The following is a 27456-nucleotide window of genomic DNA, read 5'->3' on the forward strand; positions in this document are numbered from 1 at the left end:
AGTGAGGACGAGAGGTTGAAGCCTTATTTAATGGGGCTCCCTCCCCAGGAAAGGACTCGTCAGCAGCTGTAGATATGGGTACCATGCAACCAGCAGCATTAATCCTGGGTATTTCCAGAGAAGGTAAGATCTCAGAAATAACAATGCTGAGTGAAAAAGTTGGTAGTAGAATTGTCAATACAGTCTACATATTTTAAAAAACATACAAACAGCACTATATTTTGTTTATGCCTTTAGACATGTGTAAGAGAATGAAAACATGACCCAGATAAGCACCAAGTTAATAACAACTGCTGACTATGAGAAAACAGGAATACCCATGCATGAAGGTAGCCTTCAACTCTATCTGTGCTGTGTTACTTCTTTGTAAAAGGAAAATAAGCCGTTGTGGCAAAATGTTAGTTTGTTATTTATGCATTAGGAGTGAAGAGTGTGGATGAGGAAATACAGGTTAGAATTTAGGAGAGGCTGAGGCTAGAGGATTGGCAGTTCTCATTAGTATATGGTCAAGTCTTTACTTAGAGCTAAATCTGGATGTTGTTGTTGTTCAGTTGCTCAGTCATGTCCGACTCTTTGTCATGCCATGGAGCTTCAGCATCAGCCCTTCCAATGAATATTCAGGATTGATTTCCTTTAATACTGACTGGTTTGTTCTCCTTGCAATCCAAGGGACTCTCAAGGGGCTTCTCTAACGCCACAGTTCAAAAGTATCAATTCTTCAACGCTCAACCTTCTTTATAGTGGGTCAGGGGTTTTACCTTACTTTCCAGCAGGATTGATGGTTATTTAGAGACATCTGTGCTCTTCATTTCTCTTGGGAATGGGAATGGCAGAGATGTGGGCAATAGCTGACCTGAGTGATCAGGCAGCCTGAACCCTGGCAAAACTTCCTCTCTACGAACTGAACAGAGAGAAATGACCCATTGTAGGCTGCTGTCCAGAGGCGTGAGGATGTCTTATTTATCCGCTAAAAACTCCTTCCCTGCTGTAATGTTCAGTTATGTCCTAACAAAGGAGGTAGGATTTTTTAATTTTTATATATTCAAGTGTGTATGCATGCAGACATTCTCAATGTTAGACACCAGTGATAGAAGTACATTCTTTTGATTGACAGGTAGGGTGGAGACCCTACCTGGCCCGAATCTTGTTTAGTTCTTTTTTGTTTGTTTTATAAAATTGCATGAATGTTTTGGTCGACTGGATTGTTTTTATTTTTTAGGATCAAGCTGTAATTTAGTGATAAATTCTAAAAGTGTTTAAAGCAACTATAAAAACAGTGGTGCTTTTTTTCCTTCTAAAAAACACTTCTTTGTTTAGTACATAGACAGAGGAGATAGAATTTAGAGTCAGACCTACATATATATCCTTTTATACTACAAACTGACATACTGGTTTCTGCTGTCTTGATTTAAATCTGTGGCTGGAACTTTCAGTTAGACCCTCTCTCACTTACCTTAAGTGGTATAGCTTTGGGGTAGCTATCAAAGAGTTATGGCTACTCTTAGTCTCCCAAATTGTAGCTTTTTCATCAAGAAACTCCGAGCAAATCTCACATCTTTTCTAAATTAGAAATGTAACCTTGACTTTAGTTCCAGAGTTACTGTTGTGCAAAGAAAGAAAACACTGCATAATGTTCAAATTATGTGCAAACTGAAATGATAGAAATGAAAAATACTATCATATTTCTAAGTGGTCTTTATTTTCACAAAGGAATCAGCTAGGATTAGGTTCACCCACGTATTTTGTTGTTGTTGTTTGTATGCATACGTCAGTTGCTCAGTTGTGTCCCACTCTTTGCAATCCCAGAGACTGGAACCCTCCAGGATCCTCTGTCCATGAGATTTGTCAGGCGGGAATACTGGAGTGGTTTGTCATTTCCTTCTCCAAGGGATCTTCCTGACCCAGGAACTGAACCTGCATTTCCTGTGTGTCCTGCATTGTCAGGAGCCATCATGGAAGCCCCTTGGTTCACCCACACATAGCAGCAATAGTGAAGAAAAGTGACCCAAAACAAATATGTCTATTTCTCTGCCATTTAAGAGAAATCCAGGGCAGGCAGTTTGGACTGGTATGTCATCTACTCAATCATCAGGGAGTGCCTAGAAGCCCAGTATGGTTGCACAGGCCCCAGCCATCACATCTATATCTCAGCCAACCAGAATAATGAAAGGCATATCACCATATCGCTGGTAAGGATCTTCCTAGAAGTCATATAGCACTTCTGTTTATATCTCACTCAACAACCTTGGCTCATAGCCATACCTAGCTGTAAGAGGAGCTAAGACATTTTCTGGTTCTGTGTGGGCTCCTTTAAATGGAAAGGTGAGGTCAGCATGACATAGTTCAAGAGGTTTTCCTAGACTTGGAATCGAGTTAATGCCGAGTCATCCATGTAACCATCTGTCTCTCTCTCTCTCCAACATCTGCCTGGTGGCCAGCTGTGGTTTAGAGAAATGAGACCTTTCACTTCTCTACACAAACAGAATTATCTCCTGAATCAGCCAAACCAACTGGCCCACTTTCATTCTTAAGTATATCAAAGATCAGTACTTTCCTGTGTAATACAAATAATCATATTTTTATTATTGGTACTTTACCCAAGTTGGACCCACTTCTAGATATGAGGCCATACTTGGAACATACCAAGAATGACAGAGAGAGAGATGGCCAAATGAGTTTTTTATTTATACAAAGTAAAAATGACTTGAGACTTTACTTTCAGCCCCTTCTGCTGTGCGGACAGGGTAGAGGTGAGAGGTGAGAACAGGAGTACTACTCCTAATACTTTGTTACCTTTCCTTTATAAACTGGGTTTACTTGGACCTCTCAAGGGCATGTTCTCTGTCAACAGTACAGAGAGATCCAAGAATGTAAATTACAGTGAAAGTGGTTAAAATACCAGATACGTTTCTCCTTCACATCAAATATTCCAATAATATATCAATAATATGTTTCTAATCATATATATTTCACACTGTCACTTTCACTTTGTATACAAAAGATTATTTTTAAAATAAGCCAAAGAAAAAATATGCTCAGCTCTGCTTTTCAGAGCAGTTAGCTTCAGTTTGAGCTTTTTAGACACAAAAAGGAATGCTGGCTTTTTCAGTGTGCCCTCGTTTGCTCAGTTATATCGAGTCCTTTCAAGATCTCATACCACTGGACAGGCAGGGGGAGCTTAACTAGCGCTAGTGACCAGGGAAGACACACTAAGGAAACGTTGAAAGAAGGACCATGGAGAGAGACCGTTCCTGCCTCCACACATCCAAAAAGACCTTTTCTCCCCTACACGGCCCTGGATCAGTGCGAGTGACATTGCATATGTGCCTCCAAATATAATGATAAGGCTGATTACACTGAGGTCCAGGTTGTCCTTCTTTTGAGCTGCCTGTTCTGTTTGTTGCAGTGCTGATTAGAGTGGGACCAGGCCTGGAAAATCATCACAGTGATCTTGGGAGAAACCAGTAGGCCTCGACAGGACTGTAGAACCAGCCAATCTGTCTCCCTTCCTAGATAAGAAATGTACGAAGTAGAGTCTGGACCAGGGGCTGTTGGATGTTGTTTGACTGAAAGCCAGAGCATAAAGTATATTTTATATACAAAATGCATGTGCACACATGCACACACGTGTGCAAAAAGGGAATCAATGTCTTATGAATTAAGACTACTTCCTCTTATCCTATGTAGCGTATCCTAACATTTGTAGTATTTCCTTTCCTATTTCTTCGTTTTTAGAAAAACTTCTGTTTGCAACCCAATAATTTGATTATGTAAAACACTAATGGATTTCTACCCTCAGTTCACAAATTCCTGCCCAACCTGCTTTTATTTAGTTAAATACATTGTAGAATCTTCCAACTTTCAAGTTTGAAATGTTTTCCTTCTGTCTTCATTTATTTTTCTATAATAAAAATTTTTATACTAGGATTGTTGGTAGATTTAATTTGTTTTCAAGCTCGGAAATCTTGGTTTCTCTTGCTGGGTTTCTTGCACTTGCAGAAGAAGCTAATAGAGGTTTGGGGGTGTTCTTTTGTCCTTGGAACCCTCAAGACAAAATATATTTACCTTTTGACATTTATAGTTTTTTTTCCTCCTTGGGTTGATTTTCATAAACTGCTTGATGCAAAATGTTCTATTTCATCTTTTCACTATTTTAGATTAAAGCATGGTGTTGGCACAGACTTTTAGAATTTGTTTCAAGTTAGTTTCCTAGTGTCCAGTTCTCAGGAGCTGCAAGAGAACAGCTCTGCCCCAAGCAATCATCCAGAAGTCCAGAACTTTGGGATACCACAGTTTGCTAAAAACAGAAGGTTTAAAACCTTGGTCAAAACAGTGACCTTGTACAAACGCTCCTGATCCCTACAAGAAGATGGCATCTATTTCAATAATGAATTTATAAATTTAATTCAGTTGGATTTTTATAAGGGAGGTAAAAATAACATGTATAATTTAATTTTCATCTAAACTTTTTTTTTTTTCAAAATCAAATTACACTTTGGTCAGAATCATTTTACAAAACACGATGATTAATGATAATGATGAGTTCAAATAATTGAACCAGTGTCTGTGCTTAATTAATTCTCTGGAGAAAGGAAATTCTGGGTCCAGATAACAGAGTACATCCAAGTGGCATTACTGGTATTTTCAGGGTTTTTATTTTTGAAGCAGATTATTCATGGGGACCTATGTCCTTACTAGGACTTCCCTGGTGGCTCAGACGGTAAAGCGTCTGCCTACAATGTGGGAGACCTGGGTTCAATCCCTGGGTCAGGAAGATCCCCTGGAGAAGGAAATGGCAACCCACTCCAGTACTCTTGCCTGGAAAATCCCATGGACGGAGAAGCCTGGTACGCTACAGTCTATGGAGTCTCAAAGAGTTGGACACAACTGAGTGACTTCACTTTATGTCCTTTCTGTACTTTCCATGTCTTCTCTTTCCCTTTTCCCTGATGAATCCCCTGTAACCTTCTCATGCATTCCATACGACTACCAGACTTCCCCTCATGTGTAAGTGCTGCTATCACCAAAAGGTAAGGAAGAAAAAAAACACAAGTTACTATTAATATTGGACTTCCTAGGTGGCTCAATGGGTAAAAGAATCTGCCTGCATTGCAGGAGATGCGAGTTTGATCCCTGGGTAGGGAAGATCCATCCCCTGGAAGAGAACATGGCAACTCCAGTATTCTTGTCTGGAGAAGCCCATGGTCAGAGGAGCCCGGCGGGCTGCAGTCCTTGGGGGCTGCAAAGAGTCGGACACGACTGAAGCGACTGAGCACACAGCACAACATTAATCTTGGATTCTCCCTGCCCCAACCTTTTTAACTTTCTTTTTTTTTCCCCTGTAAGTCTCCTAATATGTGCCTGGTTGAATCTGTACAGCTGATGGAAATTTGACTCTTAAGACATTTTAAAAACCCAAGAGCAAAGACAAATCCAAGAAGGCAGAAGTGATTTAATTTTTTGTAAAATTTCAAAGACTTAAGATGAGTTGGATCCTTTATATTTAAAAAGTTCTAAGCAAGTTCCTCCTTTTTTTCCCCAGCTGTAGTCATAATACAGAGCTTTCTCTATCATTTACTGATTCATCCGGGTTCACTTAGTGTCCTTTTTTTTTTTTTTTCACTTAGTGTCCTTCTAATCATTGAAAAAGTAATTAAAATCCCCAAGGGCCAGCCTACCTTGAGCTCCAATTCAGAATTTATGTGCTTCTGTGACTCTGACCTCCACTTTCCCTATTCAGCTGCAGCTGAATAGACCTACTTGCACATGGCAGAAAAGGGCAATTTGAAGAGTCCAGTTTCCATTTCCTTTAGCTTTGTTGAGGGATTAGAGCCCACAGTGCTTCAGAATGAAGCCTAGTCTGGCATATACCTTACTTCTTCCTGTGCAAAGGTTTTGTTTATTTTCTGATTTGTCGTGAGAAAGTTAAGTGCCGACTGAATGAAAGCTACAGTTTGATTTCTCCCTCTGTTTTAGAAGAAATTCTTTTTAGGGTTAAGTTAGCAAAATCTGTGCTGTGCCGATGTATTTCTTATCTCAACCTGTTTTGAGCTAAACTCATTGCAAAGGCTAGGTTTTCTGTGGGACCTCTAACAGTCCATAAATTCAAGTTCATGTCCCAGAGTAATGGGGACTCACTGTGTTGTATATTTGATATATATGTCGGTTGCATGTATCATGGAGAGAAAAATTATTACCGTTATAAAGTGGCTGTGAAATCTGAAAATTCTAATCTTCTGAGCACACGCAGAATAAAGAGCCCTTAGTGACACAGCAAGGTGGAAATTCAATTTTGCTATGATGGTGATAACATTCAAGCGTATCAAGAAGCCAGAAACTCAAGGACAACTTTTGGTGCCTCAATTTTAACTCTTTATCTGAGTGCAAGGAGGGTTTTCCTCAGAGTAAAAGCAGAAAGGAGAATTTCACATCTAAAATATTTGCTGCTTTTTTTCTCCCACCATGGTGTACAGTTTGGAAAAGAAAACCCAAGCTAGAGAATTGTGGTTACTCATTTCCCCAGCCAGTGCTGGAGGGTAGACGCCTGGCTGAATGAGGCTGGGAAGACAAGTCTTGGGACCTGACTCATCCAGTGAGAGGTGGTGACTCCCTGGCCCCCAGATTACCATTAGGTTCTCCAGAGGCCAGCCTGCAGAGTGAGTATTCTCTGCCTGTGGCTTGTTTCAACTGATGCTAGGTACCAAGCCCAGATGGAGCTGGTCCTGGCAGCTTGCTCTCTGGGGCATCTTTGTTTTTCACCAGTAACAGTGCCTGCTGCTCGCTGCCCAGGACTCAGCACTGTAGGCTGAGAACTAAGAGAGGGCGTGATTCCCTAGCCCTAACTGAACTGCTCTAAGAGGGAAAATAACTTTCTGAATAAAGAGAGAGAAAGAGGATGGAAGGAAAGAGGGGAGAGGAGGAAGGGAGGAGGAAATACCATAATGGAGGAGACTGCAGGTGACTTGCTTTCTTTTATCATAGTAGGACCACATTGCAATTAGAAAACAAGTCTGGAGTCGGGAGAAGAATCTAGAGCTATGTCTTAGATATCAGATTATTACTGAAGTACAAAGTGTTGAGATTTTCATCTTGTTGCACAACTTGCTAAGCAGCTGAGTTAAAGAAATGCTGCAGAATCAGTTATACACGGACAAGGCAGGATGGGGTGGGGTGTAGCCTGCAGTCAGATGGACCATAGTTTTCCATCCAAGCTCTATCGCCTTACTGTGTGACTTTGGAAAAAAAACTGTTTAAATCTTTAACTTCATAATCTATAAGCAGCAGATAAAGGCGATGAAAAGTGGAATGAGACGGAGGATGTCTAATGCATTGGCGGGCACACAGACGTGTCAGTAAATGGTAACATCTGTGCCTCTCTTGAGCCCCAGTCTCTGAACAGCTTTGCCCCACCATATGTATTTGTTCTTAGTAGTAAGACGAATCATGGCCATCACCTGTGTTGCTCTGTATTCCCTGCTTTCTTAAGAAGTTGGTGCATCCGTCATCAGTGAGACACTGCTTTTCATCACCAGGAACTGCTGTGTTGTAGTAAACACATCATTGACACACAACATCAGACTTTGCTTAGCGGACTTTTTATTCGTATTTCCAGGTCTTATGGTATGTAAGGTTATTGTTAGCATAGTCTTGTACAAGGTTTTGTTTTATCACAGCGAACACATTTGTAACATTCTCAGAAAGAGTGGCTAGAAAGTACAAGGCTCCTTTGTTATGCTTGAACTAGAGCAGAATGTCTACCTCTGGGCATCTGGGGTGAATAATTCTGGGTGGTTGGTTTTTTGTTTTTTGGTTTTTTTCAAGGGGGTGAGTGTCTGTCCTCTGCATTCTATGGTGTTTAGCAGCATCCCTGGCTCCCACTTACTCGATGCCAGTTAGAGTAACCAAAAATGATTTCAGATACTGTGAAATATTCCCAGTTGATAACCACTGAACTACACTTAAGATTGCGATTTGACAGAAATGGGTTCAGTGAATGTACTAACCCATGAGATCATCCAGAATTAAATGTAGAGGAGAGTTGATTCAAATTTACCTACATGCTCGTAAATGATTAAACATTTTAAAAGTACCGAAGGGAATTCAAACAGGAAAAAAGGAATGAAAAGAAAGGTCAGAAAGATGCTCCTTTGTCTTTAGGTAATGAACGAGTCTTCTCATCTTTGTCATGAATATGTGCAGACAGCCCTGTTTCCTCACTAAGTGAGGACCAGGGCATGTTGATAAACGCTTAGATGCCTGGCAGGGTGATAGAAGTTCATTAATCATTGAACGAGAAGAAACCAAGGTTGTTTCTAAGTTCTGGGTGTGTACGTTCAGTCGATCGTGTTTGTGCAGAATGGCAGAGAGCGCATAATACAGAAAGGCCAATCTGCCTCGCGCATCAGAGGGACCTCAGATACCATCGTAGCTTCTGCGCTGTTATCTCAAGAAAAGAGCTTCCCTGGCACATAGGAGCCCCAAGGAGGTCAGTGTGTGATCCCTAACAGTCCCTTATAGCCCTAGAATTTTTATGAGACCATAGCTTATACAGAGCTTCCCTGGTGGCTCAGCAGGTAAAGAATCTGCCTGCAGTGCAGAGACCTGGGTTCAATCCCTGGATTGGGAAGATCCCCCGGAGAAGGAAAACTGTGTCCTCTCCAGTATTCTGGTCTGGAGAATTCCATGGACTGTATAGTCCGTGGGGTCGCAAAGAGTTGGACGCGACTGAGCAACTTTCACTTTTCATAGCTTATAGGGCCTCCCTATGATGTCATGACCGTAGCGTTTTTGTTTGTTTGTTTGTTTTTAAGGTAGCAAATCAGTGATTACTGTAAAATATAAGTCCTAATTGTCCCTGCAACTTCTGTGTACACAGCAAGTAGGGATGTGATAAAATAATTTACATATAAGCATCATCTCTCTGCCTCACTGAATAATTTCGTCGATAGCAAGCGTGCCTGCCAACAGTGGCTTTTTTGTTGCTGTTTTTTCTATTCAGTTTGTACCATGTGACTCACAGTGTCCTAGCAGATAAGAACAGAGAGACCTGGTTGTCCAGTGTTGGCTTTTGTGCAGAGCGCTGTTTCTTGTGAGGTCACCAACAGTGTTTGTCCAAATAGTGAGTCCTTTCCCAAAGCAGACCCACCGACAGTTCCTTTCTGAGAAGACTATGGGTTTCAAAGGTCGAATCAAACCAGGCTACAAAATGGCTATCTACTAGCTTCTGTGCTCACACAATCAGAGTATCAATGTTTCCTGTTTCCATTCATGCTGTAAGTTGAATAGCTGTAAACTCCTCCCCCCTCTGTCCCCCCAAAGAAAAGGGATTGCCAAGACAAATAATTCTTGTGACATAGGCAATTTCTCGCAAACTTTTTAAAACGTGCAGCTTTCAGAAGTCTATGTTGTGTGCTCTTCAGGAATGCTAAATCATAGTAAATGTATTTGCTTCATGACTCAAGACCAAGTCTGAGGTACAGTCCACATTAAATAATTCCTTCACCTGTATCTGTTTTTAAAATTATAGAGAGGACTTTTACAGTAAGGGAATAAATGGCTTATTTCAGATCCCTAACGTTTTCTTCAGATCACTAAGAAAACGTTACTTACAGGTTTTCGATGTCGACAAGTCCCAGGAATTGGCTAGGAAAAGGAACTTGCCCCCACTCACAGCCAGATAACGTGCCCCCTTCCCAAGGGACGAAGACACAGATATACAGCACTGCACGGTGAAACATCCAAGTTAGTTCTTGTTGACGACACCTTATGAAGTGGTCCTTAATTTTAGAATTACCTAACCCTAACCCTAACCTTCCATTTTCTTATAGCAGTCTGATATTTGAACACAAAAGCACAGTATTTCAGACATTTTCAGCAGATGAGAATCTGGCACTTCCTCCTTGTTTGGGTTTTCTTCACATTCTTTGCCTCCATATTTCCTTTGCATTTAGAAGCCACAGTCTTGAAACTTTACCGTGGCATCCTGTTTCCTTCCCCAGCTGAAGTTGTATCTGTTACAATTCCCCACACCTCCATATGTGTCTATCTACCCATTTCCACTGAATGATAGCATTTAGTTTAGATCACCACTGGCTCCTTCTCTAATAGTTTTTTCTTTTCTTCGTTAATTAATTCTTTTTTCTTTTTTTGCACTGGGTGTTATGTTGGTTACTAGTGATACAAAGATGATTAAGATATGGTCCCTTCCTCCACTCAGGCTAATTAGGATGCTACATGCAGAAATAGGTGTGTGTCTGTGGGGCAGCAAACCAGAGGGCTAGGAGGGGCAGAGAGCAGCTTCCTCTTCCTGAGAAGATCAGAGGCCTGTACTTGGAGAGCATGGCAATCCACTCCAGTATTCTTGCCTGGAGAATCCCATGGACAGAAGAGCCTGGCAAGCTACAGTCCATAGGGTCGCAAAGAGTCAGACACAACTGAAGCAACTTAGCACGCACACATGTGCCTTGCAGTGTTAATCTCTCCTACAGACATGGTCCCTATCCTCATGGAGTTTATAGTCTTAATAGGGGAGCTTCATGTGGAAACGTGCATCCAGCTGGAAAGACCTTAGAGATCGTTTGATCAAACCCTGTTAGGTGAATAACAGTCTACTTCTGACAATAGGATAACATTAACCAGTTTTTAAAATTCCTTAGCGTTTAAAAATAAAACCTGTAAAACTTTGGTTACTTGAATCCCTATACCAGGGATACCACTGAGATAGGGATTTTTGCTGTCAACAATCTCCTCTGGTTTTGACCTTTATCTACAATCAGCCCTTTGCATCCGCAGATGCGGAAGGCTGACTACATTCAATGTACCACTCCATTTTATATAAAGAGCTTTATAGAAGCATCCTCAGATTATGGTGTTCACAGGGGCTGCTGGAACTAATCCCCTGTGAATGCCGAGGGTCGGCTACAGTGATAAAATCACCAAAATTGTCCTAAATACTGTATTAAAAGGAATGTCTTTTACTTCTTCAGATTGCCCTGCTATGTCTCTTGTTTAAAGGAAATATAGTAAAGGGGAAGAGAATGACTTGTAGCTATGTTCATTCCAAATTGAATACTTTCAAAGGAATATTTTTCAATATGTCAAAAGCATATCAACAGTCATAAAAAAAATTTATATCCTCTGGCACCATACTCTTACCCTTGGGAATTTATTCCAAGAATATAATTTGAAACAAGTTAAACTCATATGCCCAGATACTTTGCAGCATTCTTTATATTGGAAACAACTCAAACATCGAATAACAGGCAGAAGAATTTCGCAAATCTTGGTACATCAACTTAACAAAATTATAAGCTGTCACTTATAATCACCAATTTGAAAGTTTGTAGTACAATAAGAAAACTGTGATAACTTTAAAAAAGCAGACTACAAAATTCTACCTATTCTATAAAAATTATATGGTCATATGAGGCACTAAAAGGAAACCATAAAGAATTAGGACAACTGGTTGACTAAAGAAAGGTCAGAAAGAGTCTGAAAAAAAAAAAAGGATCTGAAATTATTGGTGTTTTATTTTTATTAATTTTTTAATAATATGTGTATTCAGTGAATGCTAGACACAAATTTGTTCACAGGTTAAATAGTTTTTATTTTATCTTAGTAAATTTTTTTACTGTCTATTCCTATCTCTGCCATAAATTATGGCTTTGGTTGTACTGTGAGTATGTAGTACATATTCCATAAATATTTACCTTCTGTTACATTGATAGTATTTCTTTCCTAGAGCAGTGTGCTTCTCAAATTTTAATGAGCATTCATCTCACCAGGGGATCTTGTCAGAATGCTGGTTCTGGTTCAGTTGTTCTGGGATAGAACCCATGAGTCTGCGTTTCTAAGCCCCCAGGGGCTGCTCATGTGTCTGGTCCAGCTCTCTGCTCTGTGTATGAAGATGCTGCTGCTGACCCAGAGTCAGGGGTTATCCTCTTGGAAGGCAGTGTTGGATAGCCTCCCTGGTATAGCCAGAACTGCCTCAGTAACATTTCTAGCAGTCTGGGGGCAGTGAAAGAATGGTTACAGATGACTGTCTTCTGTGGTTATGAAATAAAGATGCTATCTTATCAGGCCTGATGATCAACCTTAAGCCACTCAACTAATATCAACTTTGTCCACTAATAGAAATGGCATTAATATAAGTGATTCTGTGTGTGTCTTATAAAGAGTAAGAAAAGATTTTCTATGGTACTCATGCTAGCAGTGTTGTTTGACACTGATTGACTATTTGGAACCTGATTAAAAACTTGAAAATCCCATCTGGGTTAAGAAAAGCTTTGCCTTGACATTCTACACTGGAAGAAAAATCTTGGCCAGGCAGTGAATCCTTAAGAAGCAGTGGTGTGAAGCCGACTCAAGAGTCATATTTTTACAATTCTGAACACTGTAAACATAAGGAACATAAAGAAGCAGAACATTTTCTAAAACCAGGGGGACATCTTTTTACCTTTTTGTATGTACAGGATACCATAGTGTATAGTAGCCTTGAACGTGGAAAGGAATTTGTCATCCTTTGAATTTGAACCATATCAATGATTGTCAAAATTTACTGTTGTTTTAGAAGATCATAGCAGGTTTCCAACTTGATTCTCCACAGTGACTGAAGCTGGCTTTGGTGCTGATATTGGCATGGAGAAATTCTTCAACATCAAGTGCAGAGCTTCTGGTTTGGTGCCCAGCGTTGTGGTTCTGGTGGCGACCGTGAGGGCTCTGAAGATGCATGGAGGTGGACCGAGCGTAAGTTCCATGCTTCCTTTCTAATAAAACAGAATGAAGCGGAATTGAGTCTTTGAAACACTCAAACCTGCTTCATCACTACAGTTTTCTAAAATGTCTCCTTTTTCATAAATCATCATTTCAGGGCACTTAGAGTTCAGTAAGATCAAGTAATTAGTAACACCCACCAAGTTATTTCTAAGCAGTATTTTGGAAAGGAGCATAATGTAACCTCTAAGAGTCTAAACTGAAGCTTGTATCAATATTTTATAACCCCATGGTAATGGGAGGATAGAGGCTCTGTTTCCTGAATGAAGAACAGAAGGGTAAGAGTGATGGCTTTTGTGGGTGAGGTAGTTCAGTGTTTGTATAGATCATTTTTTGGTTCACTGATGCTACATCTCATCAGATTTCATCTAGCACTATTTTCCTCCTGTTTCTGTTTATTATGATTTCACTTTATAACTCTGTTAGAGCACTGGATTATTTCTGAGAGAGCTTTGCCTAGAAATCTCAAATTCTGGTTTAACATTTTTAAAGACTTTATCAAAAGTCTCACATGTAGAATTCACACACAACTGAAAGGGAAATTTGTCTTTTCCATAGCAAAGGTGTATTTTTTTTTTCTTTTTTTAGGGATTTCCAAAGGGAGAATGAGAGATCTTGTGCTCATTCATCATTTTTGAAATAAAATGGTTTGGCATTTCTTTATCACTTAAATCTTGATATACAACACAAACTGCCAAATCTGATGTCTTAACTGGCATGCTCTGTATGCAAACATCACACAATAATCAATTACATAGCATAAAGAAATAAGTTTGCCATGATGAAAAACCATAATATGTAGTATTTAATTGTCTTATCAATTCTTTGTCCTAGGAGGGGCAGATGTTATTTTATACCATTTTACAGATGAGGAAACTAAGGTTTGGTGGGTTTAGGGGATATGAGCTTATTTGAGCAGTATCACCAGGTCTGAAGTTTATGGCTGAGGTCCAGATCCTCCACTTTTTGTCCAGCAGACAGAGCTGAATATGAATAAAGGGGAAACTTTTTTGAATCCCTAATCCACTCATTGATACCAGAAATAAATTTGAAATTCCCCCTCCCTGTTTTACAACCTAAAAATTATAAAATCAAAGGGCTTTAATACTCAAAGGGCTTAGACACTGTCTAGTCTGGTTCAGATAAAATTACAGAGCTACAGGAGGATTCCAGATCTTGCTTAGTAATCTATTTAGGGGACTAATCAAACATGAAATCAAGGTCTCCTGACTTTAATTCCACACTCCAGTTTCGTCTTTGTCCTATAAAAATTCACTACATGATTTATAATCCTATTGCAGTTCATCTTAATGTGTGTGCTCTGTTTTACAATGATTGCATTTTCTGCTCACCTTAATCCTTGGTACCTCATCCACTTCTACTTAATGTCATGGTTCCATGCTAGTGGTGATTGTAACATGACTCGAGAATAATAGACACAGATACAGTTGGAAGATGATAAAGGGGAGGATCAGGAAGCCAACTGAAGTTTAGCTTTCCTCTCCTGGCCTCCAGTAGTGCTTCTCCTTTATATTATTTTCTGAATGTCTGTAGGTCTGTCTCCCTCCTTAACTCTGAATTCCTTGAAATTAAGGACTGTGTCGTATTAATTTGTGTATTCCTCATGCCTGGCATAGTCTGTATCAAAGAAATGTTTTCAGTAATTGAATAATAAATGAACTTTGATCTTCTTAATCCTGTATTCTCTGTTATCCACCTCATTCCTTCTTACTTGAATCAACTCTGTTACTAATGTTTTTGATCCTTTATCATTTCTACTTCCTTTTGATATCGTTACACAGATAACCACGGCTGCCTCTTATGTTTATTCAGCTTGTTTTTTTCCCATAATTTGTGCAGTGGAAAATCCTATGACCCTTGAACTTGCCCATTTTAGCCCCAATCATATCTCATCTTCCAAAATGCTGACCATTCTTGATACAGTAAAAGAACAAACACTTTTGGATCCAGATATTTCTTTCATAATTAGTTTTTTAAACATGGTGTCATAAGGAGGGTTCTCCACAACCAGTAAGATGTGTATTTATATTAAAAAGTTATTGTAAGGAATTATTAATACCCAATTATGGAGGCTGACAAGTCCAAAAATCTACAGAGTGGGCAACTGCTGGAGACTCAGAAAAGCCAATATTCCAGCCCCGGTCTGCTGGAGAATTCTGCTCAGATTCTTTTTGTTCTAGCAGGCCTTCAGCTGATTGGATGTGTCCCACCTACACTGTGTCATTCAAAAACACCTTCATAGAAATACCTGGAATATCATGTTCCTTCACAATTTAAAAAAAATTTTGTCGTAGAGGTAACTTTTCAAACGATTTCTAATATCCTCAAGACCTCTTTGCAGAGAGGAGAGTAGATCACCACATCCTTGGTGAGTTAAAATGGCTGGGGTTTCTCACTGAAACCAGTTGCAGGGTATAGACCACCACCACCCCCCCTCCCAAAAAAAAGAAAAAGAAATGTGGAACTGTGAAAAGTCACTAAACTGGGGTTTCAGAACCCAGTTACAACAGTTCATGCCCCTGTTCTGCTCTCATTCGTTGTGTAACCGTGAGCAAGACGCCTGCCTTCTCTCAACTTCAGTTTCCTTATCTTCAAGCTGCCAACCCCACTGGTTTCTGTGAGAAATTAGGCTCAAAAGGGAAAAACTAATGGCGATTATTTTAAAATGGTTTAGAATTTATTTAGAATGATGATGCACTCTGTATAAATCATATTGTGGGTTCCCTTTTTTGCTAGGATAATGGGCAACAGTATGAAATTAGAATTGCCTGAGGAGTTTTTTAACTGTTGCTGACCGTGGGTCCCACTCCCAGAAATCCTGGTTTAATTGGTCAGGGTGGAGCTCAGGCTTCAGTGATTTTTTTAAAAGCACCCAAAAGACTTTATGTTCCTCCAGGGCCACCAATGATTGCTTTAAAGCACAAAATGTGCTTTTCAAGTGAACCTTCCAGAGAGGGACCATGATTTGTTTTTCTTTCAGATCTTTAATCAGAGTTAACAGTGTGACAGGACTATTCTTAATTTTTATCTTTTCTTATCTCAGGTAACTGCTGGGGTCCCTCTTAGAAAGGAATATACGGAAGAGGTAAGAGTGGAGAATTATTCAAATCCAGTTAACCATTGGCTGGCAGCTGAGTCTCAGTCAGGAAACTGGTTCTCTGCCAGTGGCCTCTTAGAAAAGTGCTTCTCTAATAATCTAATGGGTGGAGAAAGGGATAAAAATCCATTCAGTTAACTCTCCAATCTTAAGAAAAGGTGGGTGTAGGCTTTCTGTCTGGGCAGTCATCTGAGCAGGCTTCCTGGTCTCCAGCACTAAGGGTATATGAAGCTTGTGTGCTTAGTCGCTTAGTCGTGCCCGACTCTGCAGCCCTATGGTCTGTAACCCACCAGGCTCCTCTGTCCCTGGGGGTTCTCCCAGCAAAAACACTGGAGTGGGTTGCCATGCCGCAGGTCTCCCGCGTTGCAGGCGGATTCTTTACCATCTGAGCCATCGAGGAAGCCCATATGAAGCTTATACCCATGTATTCTTTTGATGACTTGCAGATTTTGATGGACTGGCAGCAGTACCTCTTAGCTCCTACAGGTGGCACCATGAATTTGAGCAGAGAGTAGCTGGACAGGGCTGTCACCCTCCGGGGACCGTATGCCTTCTTGTCCACCAGCCCACAGAGCGTGGGCATGTTGCTGATGTGTTGGCTGCCAGTCAGCAGCAGAAATAGCTGCCTGGCTGGAGACCCAAATATGCCATTGGATCTAGAATAATTTTAGACTTTATTTGGAAAATGAGCCCCTTCCTCCTGCAGCCATCTTTTCTTGGGGGAAAAAAAAAATGACTTAGGCTTTCTTGCATAGCTTCCAGGACAATAAAGTAAGCATGTGCTGTGCTTAGTTGCTCAGTCATATCTGACTCTTTGTGACCCCGAGGACTGCTGCCCACCAGGCTCCTCTGTCCACGAGGATTCTCCAGGCAGGAATACTGGGGTGGGTTGCCATGCCCTCCTCCAGGGGTTCTTCCCAACCCAGGGATCAAACCCAGGTCTCCTGCATTGCAGGCAGATTTCTTTACCAACTGAGCTACCAGGGAAGCTAAAGTGAGCATAGATGGAACAAAACCTGCCAGAGTGGGCTTGCCATTGTCATTTGGCAGGTTTAATGGGAGGTGATACTATGCAGGGGTCTGGTTTTTCTTACAGAACCTCCAGCTGGTGGCAGATGGCTGCTGTAACCTGGAGAAGCAAATTCAGATCGCTCAGCTCTTCGGGGTCCCTGTTGTTGTGGCTCTGAATGTCTTCAAGTAAGTCAAGCGTCCTACTTTAAATGCGGGCATATCACTGGGCCACCCTGTGAAGTACATTTGTGTTTTGAGGATGTTTGGGCTTTTCTGTGCTTCATCTAAAGTATAGAGAAATAACTCTACTCATTCTATTTGTTTGGTTTTCTTTGGATTGGTTTTACTTTAGCAGATGTGTTCCCAAATATTAGCAGGGAAGTGAAATCTGTAAAGTGAGTTACCATTTCTTTCACTTTTATCATTATTATTATTAATTCTGACCAGCATTTCTTACTGAAAGACGATGGATGATCAAAGGGATATGCTATGGAATTTTCTCAATAAAACCTTTAACAATTTGAAATATTTGAGATAATGGTTGGAGAGGATTTTTCCCCCCATGCTTTGCTTAAGATCTGATTTATTTAAGCACAATGTAACCACTTTTGATGTTTAGAATATATTCAGTGTTTGGGAGCAAAGTTCTGTATAAGCAGTTAGTCTTTCTTTGAAAACATCACTAAATGAATACAGATGCAAAACCACAAACATTTTCATCACCAGGACCGACACCCGCGCAGAGATTGACTTGGTGTGTGAGCTTGCGAAGCGGGCCGGCGCCTTCAATGCAGTCCCCTGCTATCACTGGTCGATTGGTGGGAAAGGGTCAGTGGACCTGGCTTGGGCTGTGAGAGAAGCTGCAAGCAAAGAAAGTCGTTTCCAGTTCCTGTATGATGTGCAGGTAAGATCCAGCACAAGGATGAGGATATGCCAGGCCAGTGCTAAGAGCTTCGCACAGGTTGTCACGACAGCTCTGCAGATAAGGATTAACAGAAGGTTGAAGAGGCTGAACCATCTGACCAGGTCCAGCTCCCTGGGACCCCAACTCTTTGGCCCCTAGCCTGTGTTCTGCACTCAGTGCAGAGGGGCTTTGGAGTATAGGGTTCAACAAGGTTGGCACAGGAACAAGACTTTTGAGCAACTTCATCGTTGTTGTTCAGTTGCTCAGTCATGTCCAACTCTTTGCAACCCCATGGACTGCAGCATGCCAGGCTTCCCTGTCTTTCACCATCTCCTAGAGCTTTCTCAAACTCATGTCCATTGAGTCGGTGATGCCATCCAACCATCTCATCCTCTGTCGCCCCCTGCTCCTCCTGCCTTCAGTCTTTCCCAGCATCAGGATCTTTTCCAGTGAGTCGGCTCTTTGCATCAGGTATCCAAAGTATTGGAGTTTCAACTTCAGCATCAGTCCTTCCAGTGAATATTCAGGATTGATTTCCTTTAGGATTGACTGGTTTGATGTCCTTGCAGTACAAGAGACTCTCAAGAGTCTTCTCCAGCACTACAGTTCAAAAGCATCAGTTCTTCGGCTTTCATCAGTTCAGTTTAGTTCAGTCATTCAGTTGTGTCCAACTCTTTGCAACCCCATGAAATTCAGCTCTCATCATGCTTGGGAAATCATGGGCAGTATTTTCTTTGTCTGTTTCTGTTAAATCCCCTTTGTATCGTGGTTTTCTTGAGCTATTAAATATGTCTAATATATATATTTTTTTAATTTTTGGATTGTGGTAAAACACATATAACATAAAACTGACCACCTTTTCCATTTTTAGGTGAATAGTTCACTAGTGTTAAGTAGCTTCACATTGTTGTACAACCAGCATCTCTCTCCATAGGTCTTTTCATCTTGCAAAACTCTGTACCCCTCAAACACTAACATTTCATTTTTCCTTCTCCTTTATTCCTGGCTGTCTCATGCCAGTGAAGCCATAGAATATGTCCCTTTTTTGACTGGCTTATACACTGTCTCAGTCCTTTCAGGCTGCTATGAGGAATATCATAGTATTGGGTGGACGTGTTAACAGCAGAGATTTATCACTGATACTTTTGGAAGCTGGGGTGTCTGAGATCAAGGCATAAGCAGATTGGATATCTGGCGAGGGTCTTGTTGTTTCTTAGATGGCAGTCGCCTCACTGTATCCTCATGTGGTGAAAGTGGGGAGGGATCTTGTCTTTTATAAGAGCATTAATCCCTTGCATGAGGGGTGCACCCGTATGACCTAATCACTCCAGGGCCTAACCTTCTAGTAACATCAACCTAATCACTCCCAAAGGCCTCACATCTTAATACACCATCCCATTGAGAATTAGGCTTCAACATACCAATTCTGGGGGCACAGAAACATTCAGTCTATAGCCCTTACTTAGCATAATGTCCTCAAGGTTTATCCATGCTATTGCGTGTGTCAGAACTTCCTTAAGGCTGAAAACAGTCCATTGTATGTTTATGTCCTTGTGTCTGGCAGTGGCCAGTTGGGTTTCTTCCGCTTCTTGGCTGTTGTAAATAATGCTGCTTGCTGCTGTGAACATGCATGTAAAACTGTGCTTCCAGTTCTTTTGGGTATATATGCTGAAAAGGAGTTGCTGGATTGTCTAGTATATATTTAAAAACAGCTTCATAATGAGCATTCAGTCAGCATATCTGAACTTCCCAGGATCTCAGTCTCTCCATTCATCTTTGTTCCTATCCAAACATCTCCATTCTGAATCTGCTGGCTCCAGCTCTGGCTGTTGGATTTGCCCTCTTAGGTAGTCCTTGATTGCTGGAGTTCTCAGCCTTAACTGGTGGCTTCTCCCATCCCTTCATTCCTCACAAGTTCTGTTGGTCTTGAGTCTAGAGGTAAATCATCAAGAATATGATGATTATTCAACGGCTGAGGAGGGCTTGTCGTGTGCCAGGCACTTTGTACTTGGTAACTTCTTTAGTCCTTACTTCCCTGCTTTCCCCTCATTTTACATATAAGGAAACAAACAATTGTCAGGAAACAGACCATCACCCAACCCTGATCGAGAACCGCACTGACTGGCAATGGCAGATTTTAATGATTTCATATTCAAAAACTGGCTCTTTCAGGAAAACCATGCAAGGTGAAAAGAAGGTCAATAAATAGAAGCAGTATTTTGTGAGTTATGCTGTCTTCGACATGCACTAACCCTAAAATGAACCCTTTTCCTTCCCACCAATATTAAAAATTTTTGTTGTAAATTCGCGTTCATTGTAAAGATGATGCTGTTAAAATGTCTGCTCTTCTGTGAAAAGCGGATTAATTTTATAACAGTGTTGCCTCAATATTTGGTAGCATTCTTGCCTCCTTTGCCCACATACTCTATAACACAGAAATTAGATTTGAGCTGCATAATTGCTTATGCAGTTCAGCCTTTTATTGCTTCATGACAGTTTATGAAAAGAGACTCTCTCCCTAATAGTTCTGTCCCTCATGCTGGCAAGTCCATTTTAGATCATAGAAGACAATTTACAGTCTTGTAACAGTGTAGAAATCTGAGGTCACCATTGCAGGTAGTAACAGAATTTAAGCTCCCCCCACCCGCCGTCCACCAGATTTCTTACATAATCACTGTTGGTGAACCTTTATGGACTAAGTAATGCTTTTCTTTTCTAAGTTTTAAGTAATAGTTTTTTTTGAAACCCTTTTGATTCCTTTCATTTTTTTTTTCCCCATAACTAACCCTTTTGATGCTTGATAGCTCCATAGGGAGGTATGAGACTGCCCTACGGGGAAAAAAAAGAAGTGTTAAAATACTTTTGGATAAAACAGCCTGATAAAAGAAACACCCGGCTGCCTTTGCTTCTTTGTACAAACCGGGTTTCTGTGTATCACCCCAGACTCTATTCCACCCAGAATGTATTGGGGGCAGGATTGATGGCATCTCATTTCCTGCTCCAGTCCCGCCCCCGTCTTGTTTTACCGAAGAAAGACAGCTGAGCTGATTAACGAATCAGAAATAGTGTAGGAGCGCAGGGCATGACTACTTTCGTGGGGGAAGTAGAAATCATCTCAAAAGCCCAAATGGAAAGAGGAACAGCTCGAAAGAAAAAGAAACACCTGGCCTCAGAGACACCGTGAAGCCAGACAGCTCCCTGAGTCTGTGGCTTTCTGATGACCTGTCCATTAGTTAAAGTGAGAATCAAGCTGCTCTTCGAACTCAGGAGTCTGTGCCAACCTGTCGAAAATTGAGAGATGCAACCACTGTTCTTTACAGAACAATTCTGCGTGTCTTTCACCAGAGTAGCTTCTAATTCAAGAGCAGGTGAAAGTTGTTCACGTTACAGAGGAAGCTGTTGATTAATTCAAAATTATAATTTTTTTAAATATAGAATAAGGGGCAGGGGCCTAATTGCTCAAAGGAAGTTTATCATGTAAGAATTAATATATTTAATATACTGCATCATTTCCTTTCACCCCTTAAGGATGATCACAGTCAGTCAGTTCAGTCGCTCAGTCATGTCCGACTCTTTGCGACCACATGAATTGCAGTACGCCAGGCCTCCCTGTCCATCAGCAACTCACAGAGTTCACCCAGACTCATGTCCATCGAGTCAGTGATGCCATCCAGCCATCTCATCCTGTGTCGTCCCCTTCTCCTGCCCCCAATCCCTCCCAGCATCAGAGTCTTTTCCAATGAGTCAACTCTTCACATGAGGTGGCCAAAGTACTGGAGTTTCAGCTTTAGCATCACTCCTTCCAAAGAAATCCCAGGGCTGATCTCCTTCAGAATGGACTGGTTGGATCTCCTTGCAGTCCAAAGGACTCTCAAGAGTCTTCTCCAACACCACAGTTCAAAAGCATCAATTCTTCGGCGCTCAGCCTTCTTCACAGTCGAACTCTCACATCCATACATGACCACAGGAAAAACCATAGCCTTGACTAGATGGACCTTTGTCAGCAAAGTAATGTCTCTGCTTTTGAATATGCTATCTAGGTTGGTCATAACTTTCCTTCCAAGGAGTAAGCGTCTTTTAATTTCATGGCTGCAGTCACCATCTGCAGTGATTTTGGAGCCCAGAAAAATAAAGTCTGACACTGTTTCCACTGTTTCCCCATCTATTTCCCATGAAGTGATGGGACCAGATGCCATGATCTTCGTTTTCTGAATGTTGAGCTTTAAGCCAACTTTTTCACTCTCCACTTTCACTTTCATCAAGAGGCTTTTGAATTCCTCTTCACTTTCTGCCATAAGGGTGGTGTCATCTGCATATCTGAGGTGACTGGTATTTCTCCCGGCAATCTTGATTCCAGCTTGTGTTTCTTCCAGTCCAGCGTTTCTCATGATGTACTCTGCAAAAAAGTTAAATAAACAGGGTGACAATATACAGCCTTGACGTACTCCTTTTCCTATTTGGAACCAGTCTTTTGTTCCATGTCCAGTGCTAACTGTTGCTTCCTGACCTGCATACAGATTTCTCAAGAGGCAGGTCAGGTGGTCTGGTATTCCCATCTCTTTCAGAATTTTCCACAGTTTATTGTGATCCACACAGTCAAAGGCTTTGGCATAGTCAATAAAGCAGAAATAGATGTTTTTCTGGAACTCTCTTGCTTTTTCCATGATCCAGCAGATGTTGGCAATTTGATCTCTGGTTCCTCTGCCTTTTCTAAAACCAGCTTGAACATCAGGAAGTTCATGGTTCACATATTTCTGAAGCCTGGCTTGGAGAATTTTGAGCATTACTTTACCAGTGTGTGAGATGACTGCAATTGTGTGGTAGTTTGAGCATTCTTTGGCATTGCCTTTCTTTGGGATTGGAATGAAAATTGACCTTTTCCAGTCCTGATCACAGTATCCTGTCCTTTTAAGAAGCTATTAGAAATACCCACCAAAACCCATCTTCTCTTGGACTTTTTCTTTTCTATTATTGCTTTTGACAGTTTATCTTTACAGTTTACAGTATAATGTCTCTATATCTGTAAGCACCCAGGGAAATGCTATAGCAGATGAAAAAAGGAATCTGTATTTAACACTTTATAAGCTAACAAATTTCTCTGCCATGCATTATTTCAAGTATATCTAATCTATTTCTGTGGGATGTGTGAGCTCAATTCTGCTTTTTAAATGGGCAAACGAGATCTTAGAGAAGGGGAGGGACTTGCCCCATGACGAAATGGACACTTGATGAAAGCCGTAACATTATAGTTAAAGGGGTAAGACTTTGAGTACATTAGAACTGAGTTTAAATCTGGGCAGTGCCTTACCATGGATGTAAACGTGGGCAGTTCTTCAAGTCTCAGCTTCCTTATCTATAAAATAGTGTCTGATATTGACATCAACTTCACCCAGTTGCTGTGAGAACAAAATGAAATGTCCCAGAGTAAAGAGCTGGGACATGGGAGGCTGGGGATCTAAGTTAGCTCTAACTTCTGTCTGTTTCACTTCAGAGGGCATTTCCTGAATTGACTTTCAGGAATCATTTTGTAACTCAGGTAACTTTGTCAAACTCCAGGGATGGTGTCATTTCCAAGTGGTTTAAACCCAGCAGTTAGAAGCTCCCAGGGCACCGGAAAAAAAGGCCTCCCCTAATTAAAGCCAGACATTTAGCCATCTTTCTCCATTAGAATTGGGAGCTGTTAGTGATTTATTAAAATCTCAGTCACTTTTGCAAAGGATGCATGGCACCGAAAGTCTGTCTGAATATTGTTTGTTACATCAGGAGTGAGGGTTGAAAACTGTCTCCCCATCCCTTCGCATCCTTCCTCTAACCTCACAGGCACCGTGAGGTGCAGCCTTGACACCAAGAGAGGATGGTGTTTGTTTTTGTTTAAAGGTCTTTCCTGTTCCTTGTGTGAAGCCATGCTCTTGATCACAGCGGGGCTGGAATCAGGGGAGATCAAAACAGCCCAGGAAGACTGTCTAGGGCCATGCCAGCACCAAGGATTTCCGCCCTGTTGCACTCGCACTGCCTGTGTGTTTATGAGTGTTTTCTCCCCTGCTGGCATGCATTTGGGGGGTAGAGGAATTGGTTGGTTATTGAGGAATTATGTATTTTCTATTTCTTAAGGATTCAGATCAGTTTGGGGGTGGGTATTTGACAGATATCCTTTTAGTTGGACACTGGGCATTTGCAGCCAGAACCCCAAATTTTAAGGAAATTAATAAAAATACATGTGTATAAGTACTTGTATATATGTGTATAGAATGTATGTGTGTATGTAGTGGTGGTTTTTTTAATATTCCTAATGTGAAATTCCCTGTTTTATCATTTTTAAATGTACTGTTCTGTATATTTAGAAAATATAGAAATGTATACATTCATACTATATATAGAGAGTTTAATTCATAAAATTTTAAAATTCAGAATGATCGTTATGTACATCCTCTGTGCCTTTTATATTTCACAGTAACTGCTGAACAAGCTTTAGGGAGAAGGGACGACCTTTCTTTTTACACCCTTGATTGTCCCTGTACTCTTATCTCCTTGTCAAGGCCTTGGCCTCCCTTGGCTCTCTCCTCCCTGTCCTCAGACCTGCCCTTGGTCTGCCTCTTTCCACCAGACCTTTTTTCAGCTCTCTCCTTTATATCCCTTGTGTGCAACTGAATATTTGGCACAGTTTATAGGAAGCTGCCCCTTGTATTTCCAGTCCCGTGAGTATCTCATGCAGAGTCCGTATCCCTCCCTGTGCTCTCGTGTTCTGCTTTCTTATTTATGTGAAGCTCTGGGTCTCCAGCCTGAACTGCTTCTAGCCCCTCCCTCGTCAGCCCCTTCTCCCCTTACCTCCTCTTCATGATTCAGCTCCAAGTTCCCACACCGTCTCCATGCCACACCCTTTTGCAGACACACCTCAGATCGCTATCAGAGCTAGATTCTTCTCCAACACTGGCCTCTAGGTTCCCTGTCCAGTGTCCTTTGGTCTCACTCACCTCCTTGGCCTACCGGCTGCCACACCCATCTTTGTTTGACATGTGTCTTCAGATCTGAATCTGTTGTTGGAACAGGCCAGCTTTCTCGATGGGCTTTGTGATTCTGGTAGACATCTGCCAGCTTAATCCCCTTGAGGCTAGAAACAGCACCTGATAAGAAAGAGTGGTCTGTACCCGTTTCACTTGTGCATGTCACAAGGATTCCTATAATTTCACCTAAGTGCTTTCTTGTAACTCGAAAAATGGAATGTCAATGTGGTGGAAGCTTCTAGAATTGCATTATATCATCCAGAATTATGGGCCAAGCAAGAAAGACAAGGGTGTAAAATGAATCATCAGTGTCGCACCTCCAGTTAGCCAGTCATTTTCTGCCTCATTCCATCCATCCCCTGAATTTTCTGACTTAAATTCAGATGACCTGAGACCACTCAACAGAGGTGCATGATCAGTCACTGAGTTGTGTCCAACTCTGTGGCCCCATGGGCTATAGCCCACTGTGCTCCTCTGTCTATGGGATTTCCCAGGCAAGAATACTGAAGTGGGTTGCCATTTCCTACTCCAAGGGATCTTCCCAACGCAGGTAGTGAACCCACATCTCTTGTGTCTCCTACATTGGCAAGCGCTTCTTTACTGCTGCGCCACCTGGGAAGCCCATTAGGTACAGAATCCATTTTCTCAGCCTGAAAAGCTGGCAACATTATTTAAATGTTATCACAACTGTATTAAAGACTACTTCAGGATTTGGGGAGGAAATCACTCAAAACAGCACAGGCTTCCAATCGCCTAGAATCTGAGAGGTTAGCGATTTGTTTTAGCCACCATTTTATTTCAGAAAATGATTTCTTTTTCTTTTCATGAAAGTAGTTTCCTCCCCACTTGAGTAAAACGTTTAATCTTAGACTAGAAGATTTTTCTTTGGCATCACAGCTCCAGTAGATAAATTAGGGAAATATGATTCCATCCCATGAAAATAGAGCCTGAGCTTCACCTCATGTCCATTTGTATGAGTCTCTCAACACACTGAGGTTTGTGAGTAACTTTGTGCAAGGAGGAACATCAAGTGTGTCATAAAAATACATGAACATCGTTAGGCCAAGCAAGTGCTCAGGCCACTACCAGCCCTTCCCCCTCCTGTGGGTGAGATCGTTAAATTCATATGTTCCTCTGTTTTCCTTTGGTGTCACTGTTATGTTCTACTTAAGACTATACAAGCCTATACAATAACCTAGACGGAATGGATATGTGTATATGTATAACTGAATCACTTCGCTGTCCACCTGAAATAAGCATATGAGCCTTCCCAGATGGTGCTAGTGGTGCATTACCTGGAGGTTCTTTGCCATGCAGGCGATGTGGGTTCAATCCCTAGATTGGGAAGATCCCCTGGAGAAGGGAATGGCAACCCACTCAAGTATTCTTGCCAGGAGAATCCCATTGACGAGGAAGCTTGGTGGGCTATGGTCCATGGAGTCACAGAGCTGGACATTAAAAATTAAAAAAGCAAAACAAAACCAAAATATTGAAATAAGCACTTTATTTTTAAATTTTTTAATTGTTCAAATGAAAGTAAATTAAGGACTAATAAAAGAGATCCATAGTGAGGAAAAATCCTCAACTAGTAGTAAAAATATAAAATTTTCCACTAGATGAAACAAAATTCAAATCAGTATTCAGTTAGCATATTTTAAAACAAGGCACTATATTACTATCACTTGAGTTTGCGCTGTTAAACACTATGTTGACTCCTTTGCATATTTAGTTTCATGAAATATCGTCCTCAAGATGTCCATCTACAGTAAATCAGACAGTCAGAATTCCTGTGACCTGAAATAAATCAAAACTGAAGGCAAAACAGACTAACAAGAAAGAGTATATAAAGTCACTCTTGTGCTGTGAATGTGAATTCCTTATCATCATCATTTCACATGGACAAATATGGGCTTTCTGGCGATGAGCCTCTCTTCATTCTCAGACCCCAGCTATCTCTACCTTGCATCCTGGTTTTCTTAGGAGAGCGAGTTTCCTCTGGGATTCTTCTGGACTGACCTGTTGCTTATGACCAACACGCCGGCGAGGCTAGCCACTTGGGGAGCTGGCTCATGGCAGTCAGCACGTACACCTTGGGTAGCTCAGATGTGCTGGTTTCCAGCCAAGGACATGCTTTGTGTTAAAGATAAAAAGCTCTGTTGTTCTCAGTCACAACGCAGAGCTGCTCCCATGACACTAGGGGGAGTGTTGTAATGAAGCTCCTGGTGTAAGGTGGGTTCATGTTATTTACTTTTATTGAAGTACAGGAAAGGCCATGTAACAAACTACATTTTATTTTCCCCAAGTCTAGCAGACTCATGCTTTTTTTTTTTAATTGAAGTATAGTTGATTTACAATGTTAGGTTAGTTTCTGGTATACGGTGGAGTGATTGAAATATATACACAGGTGTATATATATATATATACATATATATACACACGTATATATATATGTGTGTGTATATATATATATATGTGTGTATATATATATTCTTTTCAGAATTTTTCCTATTATAGGTTATTATACGATGCTGAGGGTTTCCAAGGTGGTACAATGGTAAAGAGTCCTCCTGCCAATGCAGAAGATGCAAGTTCAATCCCTGGGTCGGGAAGGTCCCCTGGAGAAGGGAATGGCAACCCACTCCAGTATTCTT

The 27456-nt window shown here is 41.1% G+C and overlaps 1 protein-coding gene across 2 annotated transcripts in view; it reads left to right on the forward strand.

The window, feature by feature from the left end:
• The window catches only part of MTHFD1L (methylenetetrahydrofolate dehydrogenase (NADP+ dependent) 1 like), a 181768-nt gene that overhangs the window by 93228 nt on the left and 61084 nt on the right, over window positions 1-27456 (forward strand). For both annotated transcript variants that reach the window (XM_061428309.1, XM_061428310.1), the window contains exons 21-24: window positions 12605-12744; window positions 15836-15877; window positions 16986-17086; window positions 17627-17804. In XM_061428309.1, coding sequence (XP_061284293.1) covers window positions 12605-12744; window positions 15836-15877; window positions 16986-17086; window positions 17627-17804 — 461 coding nt within the window. The remainder of the gene's footprint in view (window positions 1-12604; window positions 12745-15835; window positions 15878-16985; window positions 17087-17626; window positions 17805-27456) is intronic.

The sequence above is a fragment of the Bos javanicus genome, chromosome 9 (genome assembly GCF_032452875.1).
Source record: "Bos javanicus breed banteng chromosome 9, ARS-OSU_banteng_1.0, whole genome shotgun sequence".
NCBI classification, from domain to species: Eukaryota; Metazoa; Chordata; class Mammalia; order Artiodactyla; family Bovidae; genus Bos; species Bos javanicus.